At 42.4% G+C, this 23,062-nt stretch overlaps 1 protein-coding gene across 2 annotated transcripts in view; it reads right to left on the bottom strand.

Moving 5' to 3' along the window:
• Window positions 1–23,062, bottom strand: part of LOC124043351 (septin-7) — a 49,166-nt gene that overhangs the window by 22,233 nt on the left and 3,871 nt on the right. For both annotated transcript variants that reach the window (XM_046361881.1, XM_046361880.1), the window contains exons 2-4: window positions 22,586–22,587; window positions 18,842–18,944; window positions 9,443–9,549 (exon numbers count right to left, since the gene is read on the bottom strand). In XM_046361881.1, the coding sequence (XP_046217837.1) occupies window positions 9,443–9,549; window positions 18,842–18,944; window positions 22,586–22,587 (212 nt within the window). The remainder of the gene's footprint in view (window positions 1–9,442; window positions 9,550–18,841; window positions 18,945–22,585; window positions 22,588–23,062) is intronic.

Here is a 23,062-nt window from a genome sequence, read left to right on the forward strand (position 1 = left end):
CCAGGCCGCGAGGTAGGTCTGCTTTCTGGGTGGGTGACTCGTGTTCCAGATGGCATTCTATTCCTTATAGTGCACTACTTGGACCAGGCCCATAGAGCTCTGGTCAAAAGTAGTGCACTATGTAGGATGCAGACATGCGGCTGTTTGAACAGGCCACAACACAAATAATGAAACCATTTAGAACAGCTAGCTGGCTGGGCAGAAAGAAATAACACTAAAAGCAGGTGTAACTTTCACTTATTTTTCACAGGTAGCATCTTATCAGTTCATCTACGTACATCCTCAACAGTTCTGAGTTCATCTACGTACATCCTCAACAGTTTACAGGTATCATCTTATCAGTTCATCTACGTACATCCTCAACAGTTTACAGAAAATACCGCCAACTTTGATTTAAAAGACTACATTCACAAGCAGGAAATGGATACTTTCGACAACCATTCTTGACCCTGAATAAAAATCGCATACTTTTCAAAACCGATGTTCTCTTCTGAAGCAAGTTTTGAAAACAAAGATGATATGTCACATGTGTGAACTGATCTGTGTGTGTGTGCGTGTGCTCTAGCCACAGAACAGTTTAACTTCAGGGAAAACGATGAGGGAAAAATTGCACGGTTCGATTTATATTTATTTCCAGGCAGTAAATCTACAGAGTTGTCGGTTGACGAGAGTCACTCAATCGTCAGTGCTGGAATGCACACAGCCTTTTAAATGTTTTTTAAATAGGGCAGCGTGACAACACGTCTGTCACCCCCTGGAGGATTCTTTACTGTGTGTGTGTGTGAAACGCTGACCTCCTTCCTCATCCATTAACCCTGATAGAACCATACATTAAAACCAGTAGATGGTGATAGCACTGACGTCATTCACGTATTCCTATGGAAAACTCCCAATGTCGCATGAAGCCAGAAGTACTTGAATTTGAAGCGTGCCAAATTGCTGAATGGGGCTGAATGGCACCAACAACAAAAATTGATAAGGATCTTGGTCAATGTAGTCATTCTCATCCTGCCTGAGAGTGACAACCGGGAGACTCCCGACCCGTGATTGGTCTGTGTCAGCACTGTGTTACAAGAACGTAGTATTCAGAATGGTTTTCTATTATTTAAAATATCTTGATTTGTAGCCACATTTTTTATAAATCACAGTGGGGATCAAACTTCATCATAAACTAATTTGAGCCCAAAATCACAGTCACCAACAAAAATTGTGGGGGTTGTTCTGGCGATTGTAATTTATATAGGCTTTCAAGGGCAGACCAGGGCTTTTGGCAATAATAGGTTGCTATGCACCAGACCAGACACTGGGGGTAAAAACACAGCTGTTCATTCCAGCTCACAGTGTGTGTGTGTAGTGCTGCCTTTTACTGCCCTACCCTTACAGGAATCGATCAGAATGCACATTAAACTCCTTTCTCTTTACTTGACCTCTAACCCCCTATTCATAGACCTCACCCTGGTCCTTTAAGCACCATCAGACTAGGACTTCCTCCCTTTTTCCTCTCTTGCTCATACTCCCTTTCCCTCAATCATATCTTGGCTGTCTTGTTGTAGCCACAACTCAACTGGTTACAGATAGGTGAAGTCGGAAGTTTACATACACCTTAGCCAAATACATTTAAACTCAGTTTTTCACAATTCCTGACATTTAGTCCTTGGAAAAATTCCCTGTCTCAGGTCAGTTAGGTTCACCAAGTTATTTTAAGAATGAGAAATGTCAGAATAATAGTAGAGAGAATGATTTATTTCAGCATTTCTTTCTTTCATCACATTCCCAGTGGGTCAGAAGTTTACATAAAGGCAATACTAATTGAGTGTAAATTGTTTAACTTGGGTCAAACATTTCAGGTAGCCTTCACAAGTTTCCCACAAGTTGGGTGAATTATGGCCCATTCCTCCTGACAGAGCAGGTGTAACTGAGTCAGGTTTGTAGGCCTCCTTGCTCGCACACGCTTTTTCAGTTCTGCCCACACATTTTCTATAGGACAGAGGTCAGGGCTTTGTGATGTCCATTCCAATAGCTTGACTTTGTTGTCCTTAATCCATTTTGCCACAACTTTGGAGGTAAGCTTGGGGTCATTGTCCATTTGGAAGAACCATTTGCAACCAAGCTTAAACTTCCTGACTTATGTCTGGAGATGTTGATTCAATATATCCACAATTTTCCAACCTCATGATGCCATCTATTTTGTTAAGTGCGCCAGTCCCTCCTGCAGCAAAGCACCCCCAGAACATGATGCTGCCAACCCTGTGCGTCATGGTTCGGATGGTGTTCCTCTGCTTGCAAGCCTGCCCATTTTTCCTCCAAACATAATGATGGCCATTATGGCCAAACAGTTCTATTTTTGTTTCATCAGACCAGAGGACATTTCTCCAAAAAGTACGATCTTTGTCCCCATGTGCAGTTGGAAACCGTAGCATGGCTTTTTTATGGCGGTTTTGGAGCAGTGGCTTCCTCCTTGCTGAGCGGCCTTTCAGGTTATGTCGATATAGGACTCGTTTTACTGTGGATATAGATACTTTTGTACCGGTTTCCTCCAGCATGTTCACAAGGTCCTTTCGCTGTTGTTCTGGGATTGATTTGCACTTTTTGCACCAAAGTACATTCATCTCTAGGAGACAGAATGCATCTCCTTCCTGAGCGGTATGACGGCTGTGTGGTGCCATGGTGTTTATAAATGTGTACTATTGTTTATACAGATGAATGTGGTACCTCCAGGCGTTTGGAAATAGTTCCCAAGGATGAACCAGATTTGTGGAGGTCTACACTTTATTTTTTTCTCAGGTCTTGGCTGATTTTCCTATGATGTCTAGCAAAGAGGCACTGGGTTTGAAGGTAGGCCTTGAAATACATCCGCAGGTATGACTCAAATGATGTCAATTAGCCTATCAGAAGCTTCTAAAGCCATGACATCATTTTCTGGAATTTTCCAAGCTGTTGAAGGCACAGTGAACTTAGTGTATGTAAACGTCTGACCCACTGGAATTGTGATACAGTGAATTATAAATTAAATAATCTGTCTCTAAACAGTTGTTGGAAAAATGACTTGTGTTATGCACAAAGTAGATGTCCTAACCGACTTGCCAAAACTATTGTTTGTTAACAAGAAATTTGTGGAGTGGTTGTAAAACGAGTTAATGACTCCAACCTAAGTGTATGTCAACTTCCCACTTCAACTGTATCTTCTCAGGCTCCATCATAGCAAAGATGATTGACACTGGCATAAATTATTATTATTATTATTATTTTTAAATGGTGTCATTCATGCTATTCAACCGACTGCACCCTTTACAGTGTCATGAATGGCAAGAGCTAGTGTGAGACATTGAATGAACAAAAACAACTGACATGGACCACTCCCTGTTTGGCATGAGTTAGATGGTACTAAAAAGTGTAACGGTAGGAGGAGAGGGATCTTCCGTGTGTGTGTGTGTGTGTGTGTGTGTCTAACCACAATGACCTCACAGACAGACAGGGAAGTGGGAACAACACTGACTGTTTCGCCACACTCCTCTCCACTACGGTTGGTTTGCTCAGCTGTGTTTCACAAGGACATTGGGCTGACAGACTAAGCACGCTAAGCGCTAGCCTCATCCCATACCCTCTCCATCTGTTCTTAACTAACCGACAGACACCTACCCTAGCCAGGTCCAGATTTGTTCAGCCAACTCCTTTGGTCAGTGGCAATGAGCACTGGAGTTGGCTGAACAGGACAAATACATCTGGGACCAGGCTAGTGCCATCCCTCCAATAACATAATATACCATAACATAACCCTTATCAGGCTCTAGTCATTCATCCCTCCTTTTCCTCTGGGATAAACAAGCATAGAGTTCCCACTAATTACTCTTTCCTCCTTGGATCCTGACCCTGCCAAGTTTAATAATGCTCACTATTGGAGCCAAAGGAAGCAGAGAAAACACAGATACACTAATCTCATTTAAACTTTAATAAGTGCTTAAGGGTGTGTAATGCGCAGGTAAACACATTGGTGGGTGCTGGGTGAAAACAGAGCAGACTGCTGTCTGGGCTTAGTGGAGATTTAGACTAGTGTTGAGATGGAACAATTCAAGAGAAATGCTGGAGCTTCTGTGGGTGAAAGCTAGCTACATGGAATACCACACACCCAGGCAGAGGCTGATTCTATTGGCAGTGAATCATAGAAACGGGATCACTTTCATGCAACTTCAAAAGGGAGGTACAATACAATGTGGGCATTGTTCTTGGAGGGATATTTCTGTGAAGTCTGAAAACGAGATAGCAATCCTGCTGCACACCTACTGTAACCTGATGCTGAAGGCCCAGGAGAGGAAGCAGGTCCAACTAAATGGCTAACCATTGATCAAGTGATGATGTCATCATAAGACAGTAAACCACAAGTCTGGCACCTTCAGTACTACTTCTTGTTAGTACTATGACTACTTCCTCTTCTTCAACTGGCATGGCGGCAAGTAGTGGTAGTAGTGACACTAAGACAGATCAGATCCTCCCGCTCCCTTCTCTTTCTCCCGCTCTCTCCTTGTCAGTCTCCTTCTGTTCCTCCCTCAACCTTCAAATCCAGAACCCTTAGTAAGGACTGGGACTTTTACTGCCAGTGCTGCCCCAACAAACAAATACACAAATAACCTGGGTAGTCAACCCAGGAGCAGAGGAGAGATCGACTGCATCACTACTTGTGTTACAAATTCCAAATTGTCTATTCAATCAGCTAACATAATGCATGCAACAAGTTTCTTCACAGTCCCAAAATATAAAACTAAGTCAATGCGATGCAAAGTATTATATAGAGGCATGATTGAATGGAACTACCTGCCTTCTCAAATCCTTCAAGCAAACAGCAACATTTGCTTTCAGAAAACAAATAAACCAGCACCTCACAAAACAACACCTCTCCTTACTGACAAAAAAAATATTTAAAAAAAAGATCTATCCACTCCTCTTCCTCCCAAGAACATCTGGTGTTTGGGTTAAAGATAAGATGTGCCATTGGCACTGTGAACTCAAACAGGCTGTAAGAGAAACAGTGGCGAGATAGGAACAGATTTAGGTCTCTCCATGTCTTTTTCTCCACATGACATTAGCTAGGCTTCAGCTGGAGGAAACTGATGTATGGGACTGTGTTCATTTTGTGAATGGCTCCACCCCAGTGTAACTCTGTTCAGCACCACTAACTTATACTTTAACCAACTATATCTGGAGGTGACTCAAATTTTATGTAAAGTCAAGGCCTTCATGGTTGTTGAGGCAACATACAGTACATATGGGATTAGGTAAACTACTCCAACATGGTGTGACTTTTTATTTTAAGAAATCCACCAAGATTACCACACGAGAACCACTATGACCCACTGGGTGGTATTTATCATCTTAAGATTAACAAAATAGTATCTGTGCCGGCTTTTGTGTAATGTTACTAAGCATGGACTGTTGAGACTTAAGTGTATGAAAGTGTGTATCGTTTTCAATTTAGGGAAAGGGGGATACCTAGTCAGTTGTACAACAATGTATTCAACTGAAAATGTGTCTTCTGCATTTAACCCAACCCCTCTGAACTAGAGAGGTGCGGGGGGCTGCCTTAATCCACATCCACAGCGACCGGGGAACAGTGAGTTAACTGCCTTGCTCAGGGGCAGCACGACAGATTTGTACATTGTCAGCTTGGGGATTCGATCCAGCAACCTTGAGGTTACTGGCCCAACACTAACCTGTCCATGAGTTGTCATTGTCTATAATGTTCTGTATTATTTCATGTTTTGTGTTGACCGCAGGAGGATAAGGGCTTCGTTAGCGGCAGCTAATGGGGATCCTAACTAAATACTCAAAGTGACTCACCAGCAGACTGAGGATTGCACAGCTATGAAGCAACAGGCTTGCAGAAGTACAGTACATCATCCTGGCAGGCCCTAAAACCTGGCACGAGTCAACCTCTTTACTAACTTTGGGCCCTCTACATGCACACCAGGACCAGCCCAATGACATGACCATCACTACAGCACTTAACACATGCATCCACACCTACCTTAGCCTGGGGGCGAGTCACCCGTTCAATCATCACAGGAAAGTCTGTTTGGAGCGCCCCTCTGTGCTGTGATGCACGTGCATAGCCAATCCAATAGCGTTCACACACACTGCAGGCTGTTTATGGCTTTCAACACCAGGAATTGGCCTGGAGGCCATACTTGACATTAAATGAGATCCAATGACAGACAGAGCTTGTGTGTGTGTGTGTGTGTGTGTGTGTGTGTGTGTGTGTGTGTGTGTGTGTGTGTGTGTGTGTGTGTGTGTGTGTGTGTGTGTGTGTGTGTGTGTGTGTGTGTGTGTGTGTGTGTGTGTGTGTGTGTGTGTGTGTGTGTGTGTGTGTGTGTGTGTGTGTGTGTGTGTGTGTGTGTGTGTGTGTGTGTGTTTTAGGGAACTCATTCAGGCAGCAGCAAGACGAATAGAATAAACCAAAAGGATGGGACATTTTTGGGAATCCTCTTAACTATACATTTGGCTCATTAAAACAGATAGCCAGCTCTCTCAGCAAAACTGACATTTACAAATAGGTGTCTGCAGTGGTGTAGACATGTTGCAAATCAACTATGTGATGTTTTACAGACACTTCTTTCACAGATGTTTGAATATTCCATATACAGTAACATGGCAGTGTCAGTGATAAAACTGGACGGGAGAAGACAAGTATTTCTCAACGTGTGGGCAAATATTCCCTCCTACTCCATCTATAAAATCACTAATACCATTCATATCCCACTGTCAATACCACTACCACTATACCAGTAGAAAAACCCTGGTTTGGACCAGTGTAGGTCAATCCATAATCCTACACAAAAATATTAAATCTCTCAACCATTTCAATGCTTCAATGAAAAATGACATTATGAGTGCGTGTGTGGTCGGGTTGGTTGTAAACTGATTTCCCAGATCCCTTGTTTAAAAAATGACTTGTGTCATGCACAAAGTAGATGTGCTAACCGACTTGCCAACACTATAGTTTGTTAACAAGAAATGTGTGTTTGAAAAACGAGTTAAGGATTCCAACCTAAGTGTATGTCAACTTCCCACTTCAACTGTATATATAAAATTGTTTGGTTTCTTTGACATTGAGGCTGAGCTACAACCTAAAAAAAAAAAAATAGACTTTGCTTGGGAAGTTAACTGTCACTATCAATAGACTAAGCAATTCACTTTCTGTACAATAGAAGATGTTTAAACCCAGACAGCTTTAAGAGAAACACTTGTGACCATGTCTCGTTGGGTTAAACCCCAGAAGAATAGTAGCCAGCAGTTAAATCTGACATTTTTTCTGCATTGGTAGGCTTACTTTGTCTGGGGTGGAAAGGTAGGCCTAACTTTTGAAACTATCATGCTCAGTCAGATTCCTAATGACATCTCAGATTTAATTATTTGCAAACAGGGATAGTTTCGTTGCAAACAAGGCACACTATTTTGGCATTGGAGAAATATGGTCAGTCCCTTGATGGGAGACCAGGTGCTGCTGGAAGTGGTGTGGGGGGGGGGCAGTAGGAGGCACCCTTTCCTCTGGTTTAAAACAAAATATTCCAATGCCCCAAGGGCGTGATTGGGGACATTGCCCTGTGTAGGGTGCCGTGTTTCGGATGGGACGTTAAACGGGTGTCCTGACTCTCTGTGGTCACTAAAGATCCCATGGTACTTGTTGTAAGAGTAGGGGTGTTAACCCCATTGTCCTGGCTAAATTCCCAATCTGGCCTTCTACCATCATTGCCACCTAATCATCCCCAGTTTACAATTGGCTCATTCATCCCCACTCCTCTCCCCTGTAACTATTCCCCAGGTCCTTGCAGTAAATGAAAATTGTGTTCCCAGTCAACATACTGTGTGAAATAAGACAGACCCATCTTTGTTCATTCTTGGCCTGTAATTCCAGTAATGTGTGTGGTATTAAAACAAGACTCTGCTAATATGTAAAATGACATAGAATTACATTAAATGTTTTTAAAAAGGCAATTTCTCAGGCCTGCAAATATGATGATAGCGCACAGGGCTGAATCTATCAAAATTCCTGCGTTGCCATGTAATACTTAGAGAATTAAAAACTGTTTCTAAAACAGCATATCTAAGGCTCTGGTCTGTCCAATAAGTGATGGTAAACGGTAGACATGTTATCTGCTATCCACTATGTTTTCATTATTATTTTGCGTACGGGGTAGAGGTTTTATTTTTTATTTAACCTTTATTTAACTAGGCAAGTCAGTTAAGAACTAATTCTATTCACAATGACTGCCTACTCCGGCCTAACCCTGATGACGCTGGGCCAACTGGGAGTCCCATAGGGCAGAGCGCAATCATGGTCGGATGTGACGCAGCCTGGATTCTAACCAGGTACTATAGTGACGCCTCTTGCACTGAGATGCAGTGTCTTGCGCCGCTCGGGAGCAGGCAGGGTCACTTGAATTGTTTTTTTTATAAAAAAATATTTAAAAAAGCTTTCACTGAGGGTTTAGGTACACATATTGTCTTGAAGGGAAGGCCATCCATTTCAGAGATGTCTGATTATCTCCATGTAACCCTGATTTTAAACAACGTTCACTCCCTTAGCGAGCGCAACTAATTTCCCGACCTGAGCATCATCTTCTGTCTCAGTAGTCCGTACTATTACACCAACAGAGAGGAGGAACATGACTCCAGTTATAATGAAATGTACTAGTTATCTTCCCATCAAAAACTCCCTGTTGCCATTTGTTTTGCACACCATTCGTTTTCCCAGTCGATGAGCCAGTCGCCACCCCCTGATATTCTGTATGGTTACAGAGGCCCATCTCTTTGCAGTCAGTCATTCCTCTTAGTCTAAGTAGATGAACTGGTGGTAGGCCTTGTTATTCAGACAGAAGACATGGCAACGGTGGTACCAGGTGATGAGTAGATACCAACCCTGTCGGAGTGTAACAGTTTAGGAGTGGCCTAGTCTGAAGCATGTCAGAGGGCAGGCATGAAGTGGAGGGAGGGCCAGGGCTGTGACATTAACGACCCAAAACAACACAGAAAGGGCTGGGTGGGAGCTGGCTGGGGCACATCAGATAACTTACCAGAGAAGAGCAGGCCGTTTGTGTTCAAAAGAGGAACTTCTGGGTAAGTCAGACAGGATGGAGACACGTTACCTAGCTACCACCCTGCACTTAAAGCAACAGAAATGGGAAACAGCTTTTTTAATGTGGCGAGTGAGCTGAAATATTTATCTTCTTTGGGAAAAGAAGAGTCATTTCCTTTTAGAGGCGGGAGAGACGGTATCTACTAATCTGCTACAAAAGGGACAGAAGTATGTTTTCTCCTAGAGAGAGAAACACAAGTAGGGTGTTGAAAATGAGTTGAAGCTATGGTGCATAGTTTATTCCTTGCGTTTCTATCTGTTCCCAATCAAATATTCCATGAACAAATCAAATAGATGAGGCATCTTAGTGTTTACCTGTACAGTCTTCTTGATTCTGTGGGAGGGACCAGGGTATTCAGGAGAATACAAGTCTGTCAGGAAGAGGGAATTGATCAGCGTAGACTTCCCCAAACCAGATTCACCTAGAGATGGCGGGGGTTGGGCAAAGAGAGGGGTAGAAAGATTACATTTCACACCGTTTTCTAATCCTTGTTCACACCAGACCGAGTGGCAACATGACATCAATTTCGAGATGCCCTCCCAATTTTTAGAATTATTTCAATGTGAAACATTGAAAGAAAATTTTAACAGGAAATAAAACCATTTGAGCTGCCTCAACTGATGTAACAAGCATTAAGTTAAGTCAACATTTATTATTAGTCATATGTGAAGGATACACATGGTATACACCATCCAACGAAATGCTTACTTGCAGGTTCCTTCTTGATGCAACAAGAAATAAAAGATAATACAAACAAAGTAAATTGCTCAGTAGAATAGAATAAACATTTTATCACAACTATTATACAGGAAGGCACGATTTATAGTCAATATTTACACTTGTAAATTGTGCAGTGTTTAAATGTAATATGCGATGGAGAGAAGGAAAGAGAAAGGCGAGGGAGGGTGGGCTGAATATCTTTCCTCCCTGTCAAATTATTTTCCTGTCTGCATTTCAGGAATCTAAATTGGGGATTATTCTGATGAGGGAAGCCTGGGGATGGCAAAGTCATACTGTTACAGTGTTAACCACAAAAGATTTAGGTAATTTGTCTTGGACACAATAATGGTTCAACTTAATTTTGTGTCTCCCTTTCCAACATGCTGTATATTGAGACTATATCCAACCCTTTTCCATGATTTTAATTGACTTACAGTATATTTCAATGAACATTCCCAAATATTTGTTCCATAGTACTATCATTCAATAATATGCTCTGGAATTTGTATATGGGCTATATTTTCCTTCAACGTCTGTCAGATTTTCAGAGAACAATCCCAGGTGCCTCCTTATGTCTGGGTAACCCAACGCCATCAACAGTATACGTAGCAACGGTTGGCATGGGGACGGGGGCAATGAGAGTGGCTGAACAATGGGAGCTGTGTGATGAAGGGGGCGGGTCTGGAGTCACATGCTGGGCTGGCACAGGACCGCATCACACTGCTGCTGCGTGCACCAACCGTACTGCCCCTGCCCTGCGTTTTTCCTGACCTTCAGAAGTGGTTAGGCCCAGCCTCCAACAACTCACTACTGCCAATTAACCAGCTACTGAACACTTGTGTGCAGGGAAAGAGAGTGAGAGCGAGAAAGAGGCAGAGATGGAGAGAGCAAGAGAGACACCACACAAAGGAGAGAACTCTTTCGCTCTCCATCCCTCAAAGAATCTCTCTCTACGCACTCTTTCACATGGTAAATGTTTCCTGCAAGGGCTACAGCCACACTGACCTCACAATAACGGAAATGTTCTAGCGGTTGGTCTGTTGAGGAACAACGTGGACTTCCGTCTTCAGGACGGAAGTCAGGATTTAGGGCCTACTCCCCTCACCGAGAGCTGGCTGGAGAATGATGGAAGGTGGGGAGGGGACGTGTTGCGGTCTTGTGAAAACGGCTGGCTGAAATACACCTGTCTTGAAAATGTCAGCTTGCATTAGGGAAACCATAAGCTGACAGAATGGCAGACCCAAGCGGATTCAGCCTTCAGTGTCTGAAGCTGGTCCAATACAGATTCAGATCCAGCAGCATTGATGGGCAGAGAGAAAGGAAGCTTAGCTCTTATGGCCACATAGAAGACCGGAGCCAGAACACTACACATCTCTCTGGGTGGGAGGATGGAGTGAGGGATAGAGAGAAGGAAGGGAACGGGAGGGATGGAGCAAAGAGGGGGATGGCGGGATACCAGAAAGCAAGTTTTCTATTCAGACTTCAGAGCTGGGTCTGCTTGTTTTCTGAGGAGAGGGAGGGAGGGAGTGATAGATGAAGAAAGGATGGGAAAGAGGGTGAGGGGGGATATCAAAGCTGATAAGCTACTCAGAGCTTGAGTTGCAGAATTTGTTTGCAGAGTAGGCCTCACAGACAGGCCTCTTAAATCCCTATGGCCATGGAAATGAGGATTGGGATTTCCCTACACTGGGCTATAGCTGGGGCCTGCGAAGGGATCTCCCTGCACTGGGATGGGATCATCCGCAGTGGTCTGATGACAGGGAAAACCGGAGAGCAGTTAGCATGGATGCTACTGTTTTAGCCTAACCCCCCAACGCAAAATATGTCATTGTTTGAAAACCAGTCAATAGATTATCTATCTACAAAGGGCAATGGAATAGACTTAGCCTTGAAGCACTGCAGTGTTTGTAACGATGTGACAGATCTGACACATTAACAGTATTAGGTGAAGCCTCTGATTGTACAGCTAGATCTGGATGCTATGCTGGTTTATGTGACCTGGACCTAGAAATTAGCATTCAAGTGCCACCAGACCAGAGCATGACCCTCTCAGTGCAGCCCTGCCTAGCCCGTCCCCACCAGTGGCACTCCTTGGTCAGCAACCAACCCAGCCAGCAGTATACTTCCTTTAAAGGAAATTTCCAGCAGCTGTGTCAACCATGGAGGCTTATTCAGAGGAACTTCCCTCTGCTCTGCGTGCAAGGAGAAAAGCTTCCTGGGGCGGGGGAAGCAGGAAAAGTTTGGATTTGAGAGAGGGAGGGGAGACAGTTTGTTAGTTCATTTGACGGCGCTGCCTTCTACTGCATTGACACGGGACAGAAAATACACTGACTGCTGAAATTAAAAGTGCTTCTGTTCAGAAACTGGCTGAGGTAACCCTGCTTTCACTGTATTTAACGTGCAGGTAAAGTGTCTCAGATGATAGCGCGTGTGTGTTGAAAAAGGGGATTTTCCCTTCAAATAGGGAACAGGAAAAAACTTTATAAGTCTGGCTAGCACGTGACAACTCTAAGTATATTCTGGCAAACCCATCAATTTCCTTTAACGAGTCAGTGTGCAAGTCAAATCCTACTTGTTAGGTCGGGGACATAGTTTCCAGAGAAGAGAAATACTTAAATGCATTAAAAAGTGTGTCAACGAAGGGCAACCACAATGAGCTGAACTACGGCTGCCTGCGGTGCAGTAGCCATTCTGGCCAAGATCAAGGTCAAACATGGTAAATCATTAGCAAATATAGACTTTTTCCAATGGATGCAAACATCTGACTGCTGTGGCCCACTTTCACTGACTTGGGCTGCTGACAATCAGTTCTGACCAAGAGAGCCTAAAGCCTGTCGTATGCTTACTTTCCAGTCGAAACAGTTCACACATATATTATGACAATTGTGTCACGTTTTTGTTCATTTTAGTGTTCGGCAGTTTTTGGGCGTTGCTGCTCGTGCACGCAACTTTTTCACCTGAGGTAAGTCGAAGTTCAGTAGCCAAAATCTATGCCTCTTTGTTGGTGATTGGTCAAGAGTACTACTCCTAGGTGTAGGACCTATGGATGGGATTCTTCAATTAAATGCTTGTTGTCATTCAACGAGAGACTGGTTCATGCGCCTTTTTTCCCCACTTGAGAAATACTGCAACAAACATCTGATGTAAAATTGCTCAACTAAGACCCCCCCCTAAAAAAGTCCAAATTTAATTACAGATACTCCTTTACCCCTTTTTCTCCCAAATTTCATGATGTCCAAGTGGTAGTTACAGTCTTGTCTCATCGCTGCAACTCCCATATGGACTTGGGGAGAGGCGAAGTTCAAGAACCATGCCTCCTCCGAAACACGACTCTCATGCCGCACTGCTCGCTTAACCTGGAAGCCAGCCGCACAAATGTGTCGGCGGAAACACTACCCAGCTGGCGACCGAAGTCAGCTTGCAGGCACCACAAGGAGTCACTAGAGTGTAATGGGACGAGGAAATCCCGGCCGGCCAAACCCTCCCCTAAACCCAGACGACGCTGGGCCAATTGTGCGCCACCACACGTGTCTCCCGGTCATGGCCAGCTGTGACACAGCCTTGGATTCAACCCAGGGCTGTAGTGACGCCTCAAGCACTACAATGCAGTGCCTTAGACCACTGTTCCACTTGAGAGTCCTAATTACAGATTTCTTGATTTATCTTTGATTCATTTTCAATATTTTGAGGAAGTGTATACTGGCTGTTGTTCAAAGAGGCTTTACAGCTAAAGCACCACAAACGATTATGTTAGGTCACCACCAAGTCACAGAAAAACACAGCCATTTTTCCAGCCAAAGAGAGGAGTCACAAAAAGCATAAATATAGATACAATGAATCACTACCCTTTGATGATCATCAGATGACACTCATAGGACTTCATGTTACACAATACATGTAGGTTTTGTTCGGTAAAGTTCATATTTATATCCAAAAATCTCAGTTTACATTGGCATGTTATGTTCAGTAGTTCTTAAACATGAGGTGATTTTGCAGAGAGCCACATCAACTTACATTGATAAACGATACAACTATTATACATGGAATTTCTCCTTAATGCAACCGCTGTGTCAGATTTCAAAAAAACTTTACGGAAAAAGAATACCATGCAATAATCTGAGTACGGCACTCCGAGACCAAAACAGCCAGAGATATCTGCCATGTTGTGGAGTCAACATTAGTCAGAAATAGCATTATAAATATTCAGTTACCTTTAATGAGCTTCATCAGAATGCACTCCCAGGAATCCCAGTTGCACAATAAATGTTTGATTTGTTCGATAAAGTTCATAATTCCAAATAAAGTTCATATGTCCAAATACCTCCTTTTGTTAGGGCGTTTGGTAAACAAATCCAAATGCGCGTTCAAGTCCAGCCGAAAGGTCAGACAAAAAGTCCAAAAAGTTATATTACAGGTCGTAGAAACATGTCAAACGAAGTATAGAATCAATCTTTAGGATGTTTTTATCATAAATCGTCAATAATGTTCCAACCGGATAATTCCTTTGTCTGTAGAAAAGCAATGGAACGCAAGCTAACTTTCACATGACCGCGCATCACGAGCTCGTGGCAATCTGCCAGAAACCTGGCTCAATCGCCTCTCATTCGGGCCCCCTTCACAGTAGAAGCATCAAACAAGGTTCTAAAGACTGTTGACATCTAGTGGAAGCCTTGGGAAGCGCAAAATGACCCCACAGACACTGTATGTCGGAATGGCAATAAGTTGAAAAACTACAAACCTCAAGATTTCCCACTTCCTGGTTGGATTTTTCTCAGGTTTTCGCCTGCCATAGGAGTTCTGTTATACTCATGACATCATTCAAGCAGTTTTAGAAAATTCAGTGTTTTCTATCCAAATATATTAATTATATACATATTCTAGCTTTTATGGCTGAGTAACAGGCCGTTGACTCTGGGCACCTTATTCATCCAAGCTACTCAATACTGCCCCCCAGTCACCAAGAAGTTAAAGAAGTATGCGAGACGTTTGCATCATCTTGCAGAGTTCTGCTAGGAGCAAATTAAACCTAGTATATGGGCACCTTTAAAATACTTTGGCACACTTCACATTGCAACCAGGGACATTACATGAGTTCTCTGGTAATTAAGAAAACACACAGAGCGAAGCAGCAGAGTAAACAACATGTACTACTATCAGACGATGCATCTCCTACAGCATGACATGAGCTCAGCTTCAATTACCCTGCCATTCTAATTACATGCTCAAGACAATTGAACCTATAAACTGTCTTTTTCCTGCGAGCGCAGCAGAGGGGAAATTCCAGGGAGAGACCACTTGAATACTTCTCAACTCTACTCAGACTGATAGCAGTGAGTCTGGAATAACAGGCAGGCATTCCCCCTTTTCTCCTCCTCCCTCATTATTTATCTTGCTCCCACTCTCCTGGCCCTGGGGCAGGTGGGCATGGGTTGACTCAACAGCCCGCAGCCAACCACAGGGCCAGGGGACAGAAAATGACCTCACTAGGGTGTTCACAGCCATTTCCTGTACAGCCAAGTTTGGTACAGTGCCTTCAGAAAGTATTCATACCCCTTGACTTATTCCACATTATATGGTGTTACAGCCCAAATTCAAAATGCATGACATTGCTTTTCTTTTTTTCTACCCACCTACACACAATACCCCATAATGACAACATTAAAACATCTTTTTAGAAATGTGTGCAAATTTATTGAAAATTAAATACAGAAATCTTATTCACACCCCTCAGTGAATAAATGTTAGAATCACCTTTGTCAACAATTACAGCTGTGAGTCTTACAGGGTAAGTCTAAGAGCTTTACACACCTGGATTGTAAAATATTTGCACATTATTCCATTTTCAAGTTCTGTCAAGTTGATTGTTGATCATTGCTAGACAGCCATTTTCAAGTCAAGCTATTGATTGTCAAGCCGATTTCAGTCAAAACTGTACAACATTCAATGTAGTCTTGGTAAGCAACGCCAGTGTATATTTGCCCTTATTATTGTCCAGCTGAAAGGTGAATTTGTCTCCCAGTGTTTGTTGGAAAGCAGAAAACTAGGTTTTCCTCAGATTTTGCCTGTGTTTACCTCTATTCTGTTTCTTTTTATCCTTAAAAAAAAATCCCTAGTCCTTGCCGATGACCAACACACCCATAACATGATGCAGCCACCACCATGCTTGAAAATATGAAGTGTTACTCAGTGATGTGTAGTGTTTGCCCTAAGCATAACGCTTTCTATTCAGGACATAAGGTTCGGGCATCCTTCTATTCACTGTCATTTAGTTCTCTTTTCCACATTTTTTGCAGTTTTACTTCAGTGCCTTATTGCAAACAGGCATATTTTTTGGACTGTCAATTAAGAGGTTAGTATTCTGGAGTAACTACAATGTTTTTGATTCATAAATCAGTTTTATCCCATCACAGCAACTCTGTTTTAAAGTCACCATTGGCCTAATGGTGAAATCCCTGAGCGGTTTCCTTCCTTAGGACGGACGCCTGTATCTTTGCAGTGACTGGGTGTATTGATACACCATCCAAGTGTAATTAATAACTGCACAATGCTCAAAGGGATATTCAATGTCTTTTTTTCTTTCTTTTTCCCCTCTTCCAAATAGGTGCCATTCTTTGCGAGGCATTGGAAAACCTCCCTGGTCTTTGTGGTAAAATGTGTTTGAAATTCACTGCTCTACTGAGAGACCTTACAGACAATTGAATATGTGGGATACAGAGATGAGGTAGTCATTCATACAGTTGAAGTCGGAAGTTTACATACACTTAGGTTGTAGTCAATAAAACTCTTTTCAAGCACTCCAAAAATTTATTGTTAACAAACTATAGTTTTGGCAAGTCAGTTAGGACATTACTTTGTGCATGACAAGTCATTTTCCCATCAATTGTTAGCATACAGATTATTTCACTTATAATTCACAATTCCAGTGGGTCAGAAGTTTACATACACTAAGTTGACTGTGCCTTCAAAAAGCTTGGATAATTCCAGAAAATTATGTCATGGCTCTAGAAGTTTCAGATAAATGATGTCAATTAGCCTGGGTCAATAGGAGGTGTACCTGTGGATGTATTTCAAGGCCTACGTTCAAACTCAGTGCCTCTTCGCTTGACATCATGGGAAAATCAAAAGAAATCAGCCAAGATCTCAGAAAAAAAAGTGTAGACCTCCACAAGATGCTGGAAGAAACAGGTACAAAAGTATCTATATCCACAGAAAAACGAGTCCTATATCAACATAACCTGAAAGGGCTCTCAGCAAGGAAGAAGCCACTGTTCCAAAACCGTGAAGCACGGGGGTGGCAGCAGCATTATGTTGTGGGGGTGCTTTGCTGCAGGAGGGGCTGGTGCACTTCACAAAATAGATGGCATCATGAAGGAGGGAAATTATATGGATATATTGAAGCAACATCAAGACATCAGTCAGGAAGTTAAAGCTTGGTCGCAAATGGGTCTTCCAAATGGACAATGACCCCAAGCATACTTCCAAAGTTGTGGCAGAATGGCTTAAGAACAACAAAGTCAAGGTATTGGAGTGGCCATCAAAAAGCACTGACCCCAATCCTATAGAAAATTTGTGGGCAGAGCTGAAAAAGCATGTGCAAGAAAGGAGGCCTACAAACCTGACTCAGTTACACCAGCTCTATCAGGAGGAATGGGCCATAAGTCACCCAACTTATTGTGGGAAGCTTGTGGAAGGCTACCCAAAACGTTTGACCCAAGTTAAACTATTTAAAGGCAATGCTGCCAAATACTAATTGAGTGTATGTAAACGTCTGACCTACAGGGAATGTGAAATAAATCATCCTCTCCACTATTATTCTGATATTTCACATTCTTAAAATAAAGCGGTGAGCCTAACTGACATAAGACAGGGAATTTTTACTAGGACTAAATGTCAGGAATTGTGAAAAACTGAGTTTAAATGTATTTGGCTAAGATGTATGTAAACTTCCAACTTCAATTGTACATGCAACTTATGTGACTTGTGCAGCAACTTTTTGCTATAACAACAGGGATGAATACGTTTTGACAAGACATTACAGCATTTTTCATTACATTTGTAAACATTACTAAAAGCATAATTGACACAATCTCAATTTAAACCATTTAAAATTCAGGCTGTAGCAACAAAATGTGGAAAACGTCAAGTGTTGTGAATACTTTCTGAAGGCACTGTACCTCTGGGCAGGACTTATGGAACAGAGAGGACGGAGTGGAGAATGGCAGGGATGTAACGGTGCCTACACCCTGTGTCTCTTTCCCTCTATCCCTCGCTCTCTTCAGATGTTCAGGCTCCAACTCTAGCTGCATGAATGGAATTACAGGAAACCTTCCACCCACAATCCAAAAGGTATATTATACACACACCTCAAACACAAATGTACACACACAATACACACACACCGACACAAATGTACAATCATATTCCACAGCATGGGTGAAATAAACCCTGCCTACCCTCCATTGCTCAAGCACATTTGTTTAAATATGGTTTCTTCAAGTCCCGCTTTACATGCAAGACAAATTATCCCAATGCAACAGAAAGCATCGCTAATGCATTTTAACAGGCAGCTGCTAGCACTACGGCATGACAAGATTCCTGACTGTAAAATTGAACATAGAAATGAACGTCTATGGCCATATGTAGGCTATATTACATATCCACATACATTTCTTACACAGATGTGTCCGCATCTTTCGAACAGAGACCGCACCCTATTCCCCATACTAACCTACTTTTGATCAGCGCTCTATGGACCCTGGTCAAAAGTAGTACACTACATAGGGATTACGGTGCCATTTGGGACGGTGCCTCTAACAGTCATTTTCATTCATACTTCACTAATCCATACAATAATATGCAAACAGCTTTTTACACAGCAGTAAAATCTCCATTTGTTTTTCCAGATGAATACCGGGTTCTTTTTTCTGTTCTTTTGGAGTCTTACTTGGAAAAGAGCGGGAGACGTTATATAGGATGCAAAGACCTCTACTCACCCACAACCATGAGAGTGAACTCGAAGCCTCTCTTGACAGACTTTCTGTACACTTGGTTTGGGAGATTGGCAAAGCCCACATAACCTTCCAGAAGCTTCTGTTGCTGTAGACCAAAACATCAGTTAATGGTTTTCCCCAACTGTCCAGGCAGGTAACAAGGCTAAACAAAAGTCTGGTTACCAACACTTGACTTATTGCTTCAGTAGCTGGGATATCACTTGCCTATAAAAACTGATGACTTGACAGCTTCAGGAAATACATTTTTTTCTTAAACAGCAACATGGACAATTTGTTGAATAGAATTCAATCCTACATCAGATAATTTAATTCTTATGCCCAATCTAACATTCTTAAACTATACATACACAAAAGTATGTGGACACCTTCAAATGAGTAGTTTTGGTTAATTCAGCCACACCCATTGCTGACAGGTGTATAAAATTGAGAACACCGTCATGCAATCTCCATAGACAAACATTGGCAGTAGAAAGGCCTTACTGAAGAGCTCAGACTTTCAACATGGCACCGTCATAGGATGACGCCTTTCCAACAAGGCAGTTAGTCAAATTTCTACCCTGCTAGGGCTGCTCTGGTCAACTATAAGTGCTGTTATTGTGAAATGGAAACGCCTAGAAGCAACAACGACTTAGCCTCGAAGTGGTAGCCCACACAAGCTCACAGAACGGGAACGCCGAGTGCTGACGGGAGTAGTAAAGTAAAAATCGTCTGTCCTCTACAGAGTTCCAAACTGCCTCTGGAAGCAACATCAAACCATTCTTGTGCTGTCGGGAGCTTCATAAAATGTGTTTTCATGGCCGAGCAACCGTACACAAGCCTAAGATAACCATTCACAAAGCCAAGAGTCAGCTGGAGTGGTGTAAAGCTCGCCGCCATTAGACTGGAGGAGTGGAAACACATTCTCTGGAATGATGAATCACGCGTCACCATCTGGCAGTCCGACAGACTAATCTGGGTTTGGCGGATGCCAGGAGAACACCACCTACCCCAATACATAGTGCCAACTGTAAAGTTTGGTGGAGGAGGAATAATGGTCTGGGACTGTTTTTCATGGTTCAGGCTAGGCCCCTTAGTTCCAGTGCAGGGACATTTTTACATTAAGTTATTTTGCAGATACTCTTTTCCAGTGCGAGTGAGTGAAAATCTTTACGCTGCAGCATACAATGACAGTCTAGACGATTCTGTGCTTCCAACTTTGTGGCAACAGTCTGGGGAAGGCCCTTTCCTGTTTCAGTATGACAATGCCCCTCGTGCACAAAGCGAGGTCGATACAGAAACGGTTTGTCGAGATCGGTGTGGAAGAACTTGACTGGCCTGCACAGAGCCCTGACCTCACTAATGTGCTTCTGGCAGCAATCTTCCAACATCTGGTGGAAAGCCTTCCCAGAAGAGTGAAGGCTGTTATAGCAGCAAAGGGGGACCAACTCCATATTAATGCCCATCATTTTGGAAAGAGATGTTCAACAAGCAGGTGTCCACATATACTTTTGTTCATGTTGTGTCTCTTAACAGTGTCAAATAAGTAAATATTATAGCCTAAATGTACAGTGGTAATCATTAGGTAATCAGTCACAATAATACTTACAGCTGGTTTGGAGAGTGTGCAGGTCAAGATGGTTGACAGTGAGGTGGTGGTGGATGAGAGGAGATGCAGAATGATTCACAGACCACGGTAGACAGGTGGAGCACCACACCATAAAAGAAAAAAGAAAAGTGAAATACAGTATATCAGTTAAGACCGACAAATGAGTCCACTATCCATCTTGTGTCAGAATAACACATTCATGCCTGCGGATAAAAGCCCTGACGCACTCTCAGGTGTCAATCACACCTGATAGGTCTTGCTTCTCTATTTTGCCTATAGCACTCAATCAGAACAGCAGATGTGTGGTGGGGGTACACATCATTTTGGTTTGCTTGGTTAATGCTAGTTCCTGCATCTCTTTCACCAAAAATGTAATTTTTATCAAATAACTAGGAGTATAACCATTATTTTCCAACTCAGTTTCTTTGTTCTATTTGAAGAGATGTTACCAATGTTTTATTGGGCTAGGTTATTTGTAGTCAAACCCACGCATAAACATCTCAGACAGACAGACACACATACACAGTACCGTTCAAAAGTTTGGGGTCACTTAGAAAATGTCCTCGTCTTTGAAAGGAAAGCACATTTTTGTCCATTAAAATAACATCAAATTGATCAGAAATAGAGAGTAGACATTGTTAATGTTGTAAATTACTATTGTAGCTGGAAACGGCAGATTTTTTATGGCGTATTTACATAGGCGAACAGAGTCTCAACGTCAAAGGTGAAGAGGCGACTCCGGCGTTCTAGGCAAGAGTTCATCTCTCCAGTGTCTCTTTTGCCCATCTTAAATATTTGTTGGCCAGTCTGAGATATGGCTTTTTCTTTGCAACTGACTAGAAGGTCAGCATCCCGGAGTCACCTCTTCACTGTTGACGTTGAGACTGTTTTTGCAGGTACTATTTAATGAAGCTACCAGTTGAGGACTTGAGGCATTTAACTAGCTTGAGAAACAATCTAGTGTACTTATACTCTTGCTCAAATGTGCACCGGGGCATCCAACTCTTTCTATTCTGGTTAGAGCCAGTTTACCCTGTTCTGTGAAGGGAGTTTCTTGGCAATTTCTAACATGGAATAGCCTTAATTTCTCAGAACAAGAATAGACTGCGTTTCAGAAAAAGGTTTCTGGCCATTTTGAGCCTGTAATCGAACCCACAAATGTCCTGATGCTCAAAATACTCAACTAGTCTAAAGGTCAGTTTCATTGCTTACTTAATCAGGACAGTTTTCAGTTGTGCTAACATAATTGCAAAAGTGTTTTCTAATGATTAATTAGCCTTTTAAAATGATAAACTTGGATTAGCTAACAACGTGCCATTGGAACACAAGAGTGAAGGTTGCTGATAATGGGCCTCTAAACGCTTATCTAGATATTCAATATTTTTGAGAGAGAGAGAGGATGATAGTAGTTGTAGTACTGATGTAATGGTAAAGATGCCCGTTATTTAGTTATGAGTTAGTTTAATTTTCCATATTTATTACATTACATTCTACTATTGACTGTTACCATTGTTATTATTTTTGTATTTAATTTTATTATTATCAACTATCATTTTATATTATTTGTTATTGTTTATAATTTTATTACAATGTAAATTGTATACATTGTTGCTTTGGCAATATTGACACAATGTTTTTCAGCAGCTTGAATTTGAATTTGAGAGAGAGTAAAACATGGAGATTGATCACAATTCATGACGAGTCTATTCTGGAAAACTGGATTTTAGCCTCAGATTATTTTACAGCTCCCTGGCTGCCAGTAAAGTGACATGAAAGACCCTCGGTAACGGGTCTTTACCTAAATACGATAGCAGCCATTACTAAAGAGGAGTGTGTGGGCCCAGAAGCAAAAAATGTCTCAGTTAAGAGAAGAAAACTAACCTATTTACCAACTGTAATGACACAGACAAGTTCAGGCTAAAGCACGGTCAACCTACCTAGCATTCAAATAGCCTAATCCTGCACTCATACAGCTCACTTCAGACGGTCAGTTTTGTTGGAGTTACAACTCAAACTTCCTACAGTATTTTAGTCTGTTTATGGGAGCTGTCATTGGTTAATCCCAGAGTTGAAGTGATGACGCATCCTTTAGTCATTTCACTGGCTAATGTGAAATGAGATCCAATTGGCTACCAGCCCACAGCTGTGAAATCCCATTGGCCGACAGCCCACAGGCATCGTCACACGGCTTCCAGTGTTGGAGAGACTGACGAATAGCAAATCATCCCGAGTCAGTAGGTAGGCTCCATGTTTCAGTCCTCACACTAACAAAAAGCAATTTCCTACATGTTTCATCTCTCAAACATTGTAGTGTAAAGCCATCAACATCAGGGTGGCAAGAATTTGAGCATTCACTCAGGTTATCCCAGACCCAGACAGTTGGGCCAAAAATATTGAGATTATTATGCAGAGGAGCTGTTTTTGCCAGTAAAGCACTGCTCAGAGCAGGAGGCTGTTCATTCCTCTACAGTTTTTCAGATCATTGGCTTTTGAGATCATCCTCTCCATAGGAGAGGATCTGCCCCACCTATCCTTCACTCAAGCTCATCGTCTTTGAGGGTTATAAGTTGACAGATGTAGCCTACTGTAGCATGCCTCACAGCCCAAGCCACTTCTTC

This window comes from Oncorhynchus gorbuscha, linkage group LG09 (assembly GCF_021184085.1).
Source record: "Oncorhynchus gorbuscha isolate QuinsamMale2020 ecotype Even-year linkage group LG09, OgorEven_v1.0, whole genome shotgun sequence".
In the NCBI taxonomy this organism is placed as follows: Eukaryota; Metazoa; Chordata; class Actinopteri; order Salmoniformes; family Salmonidae; genus Oncorhynchus; species Oncorhynchus gorbuscha.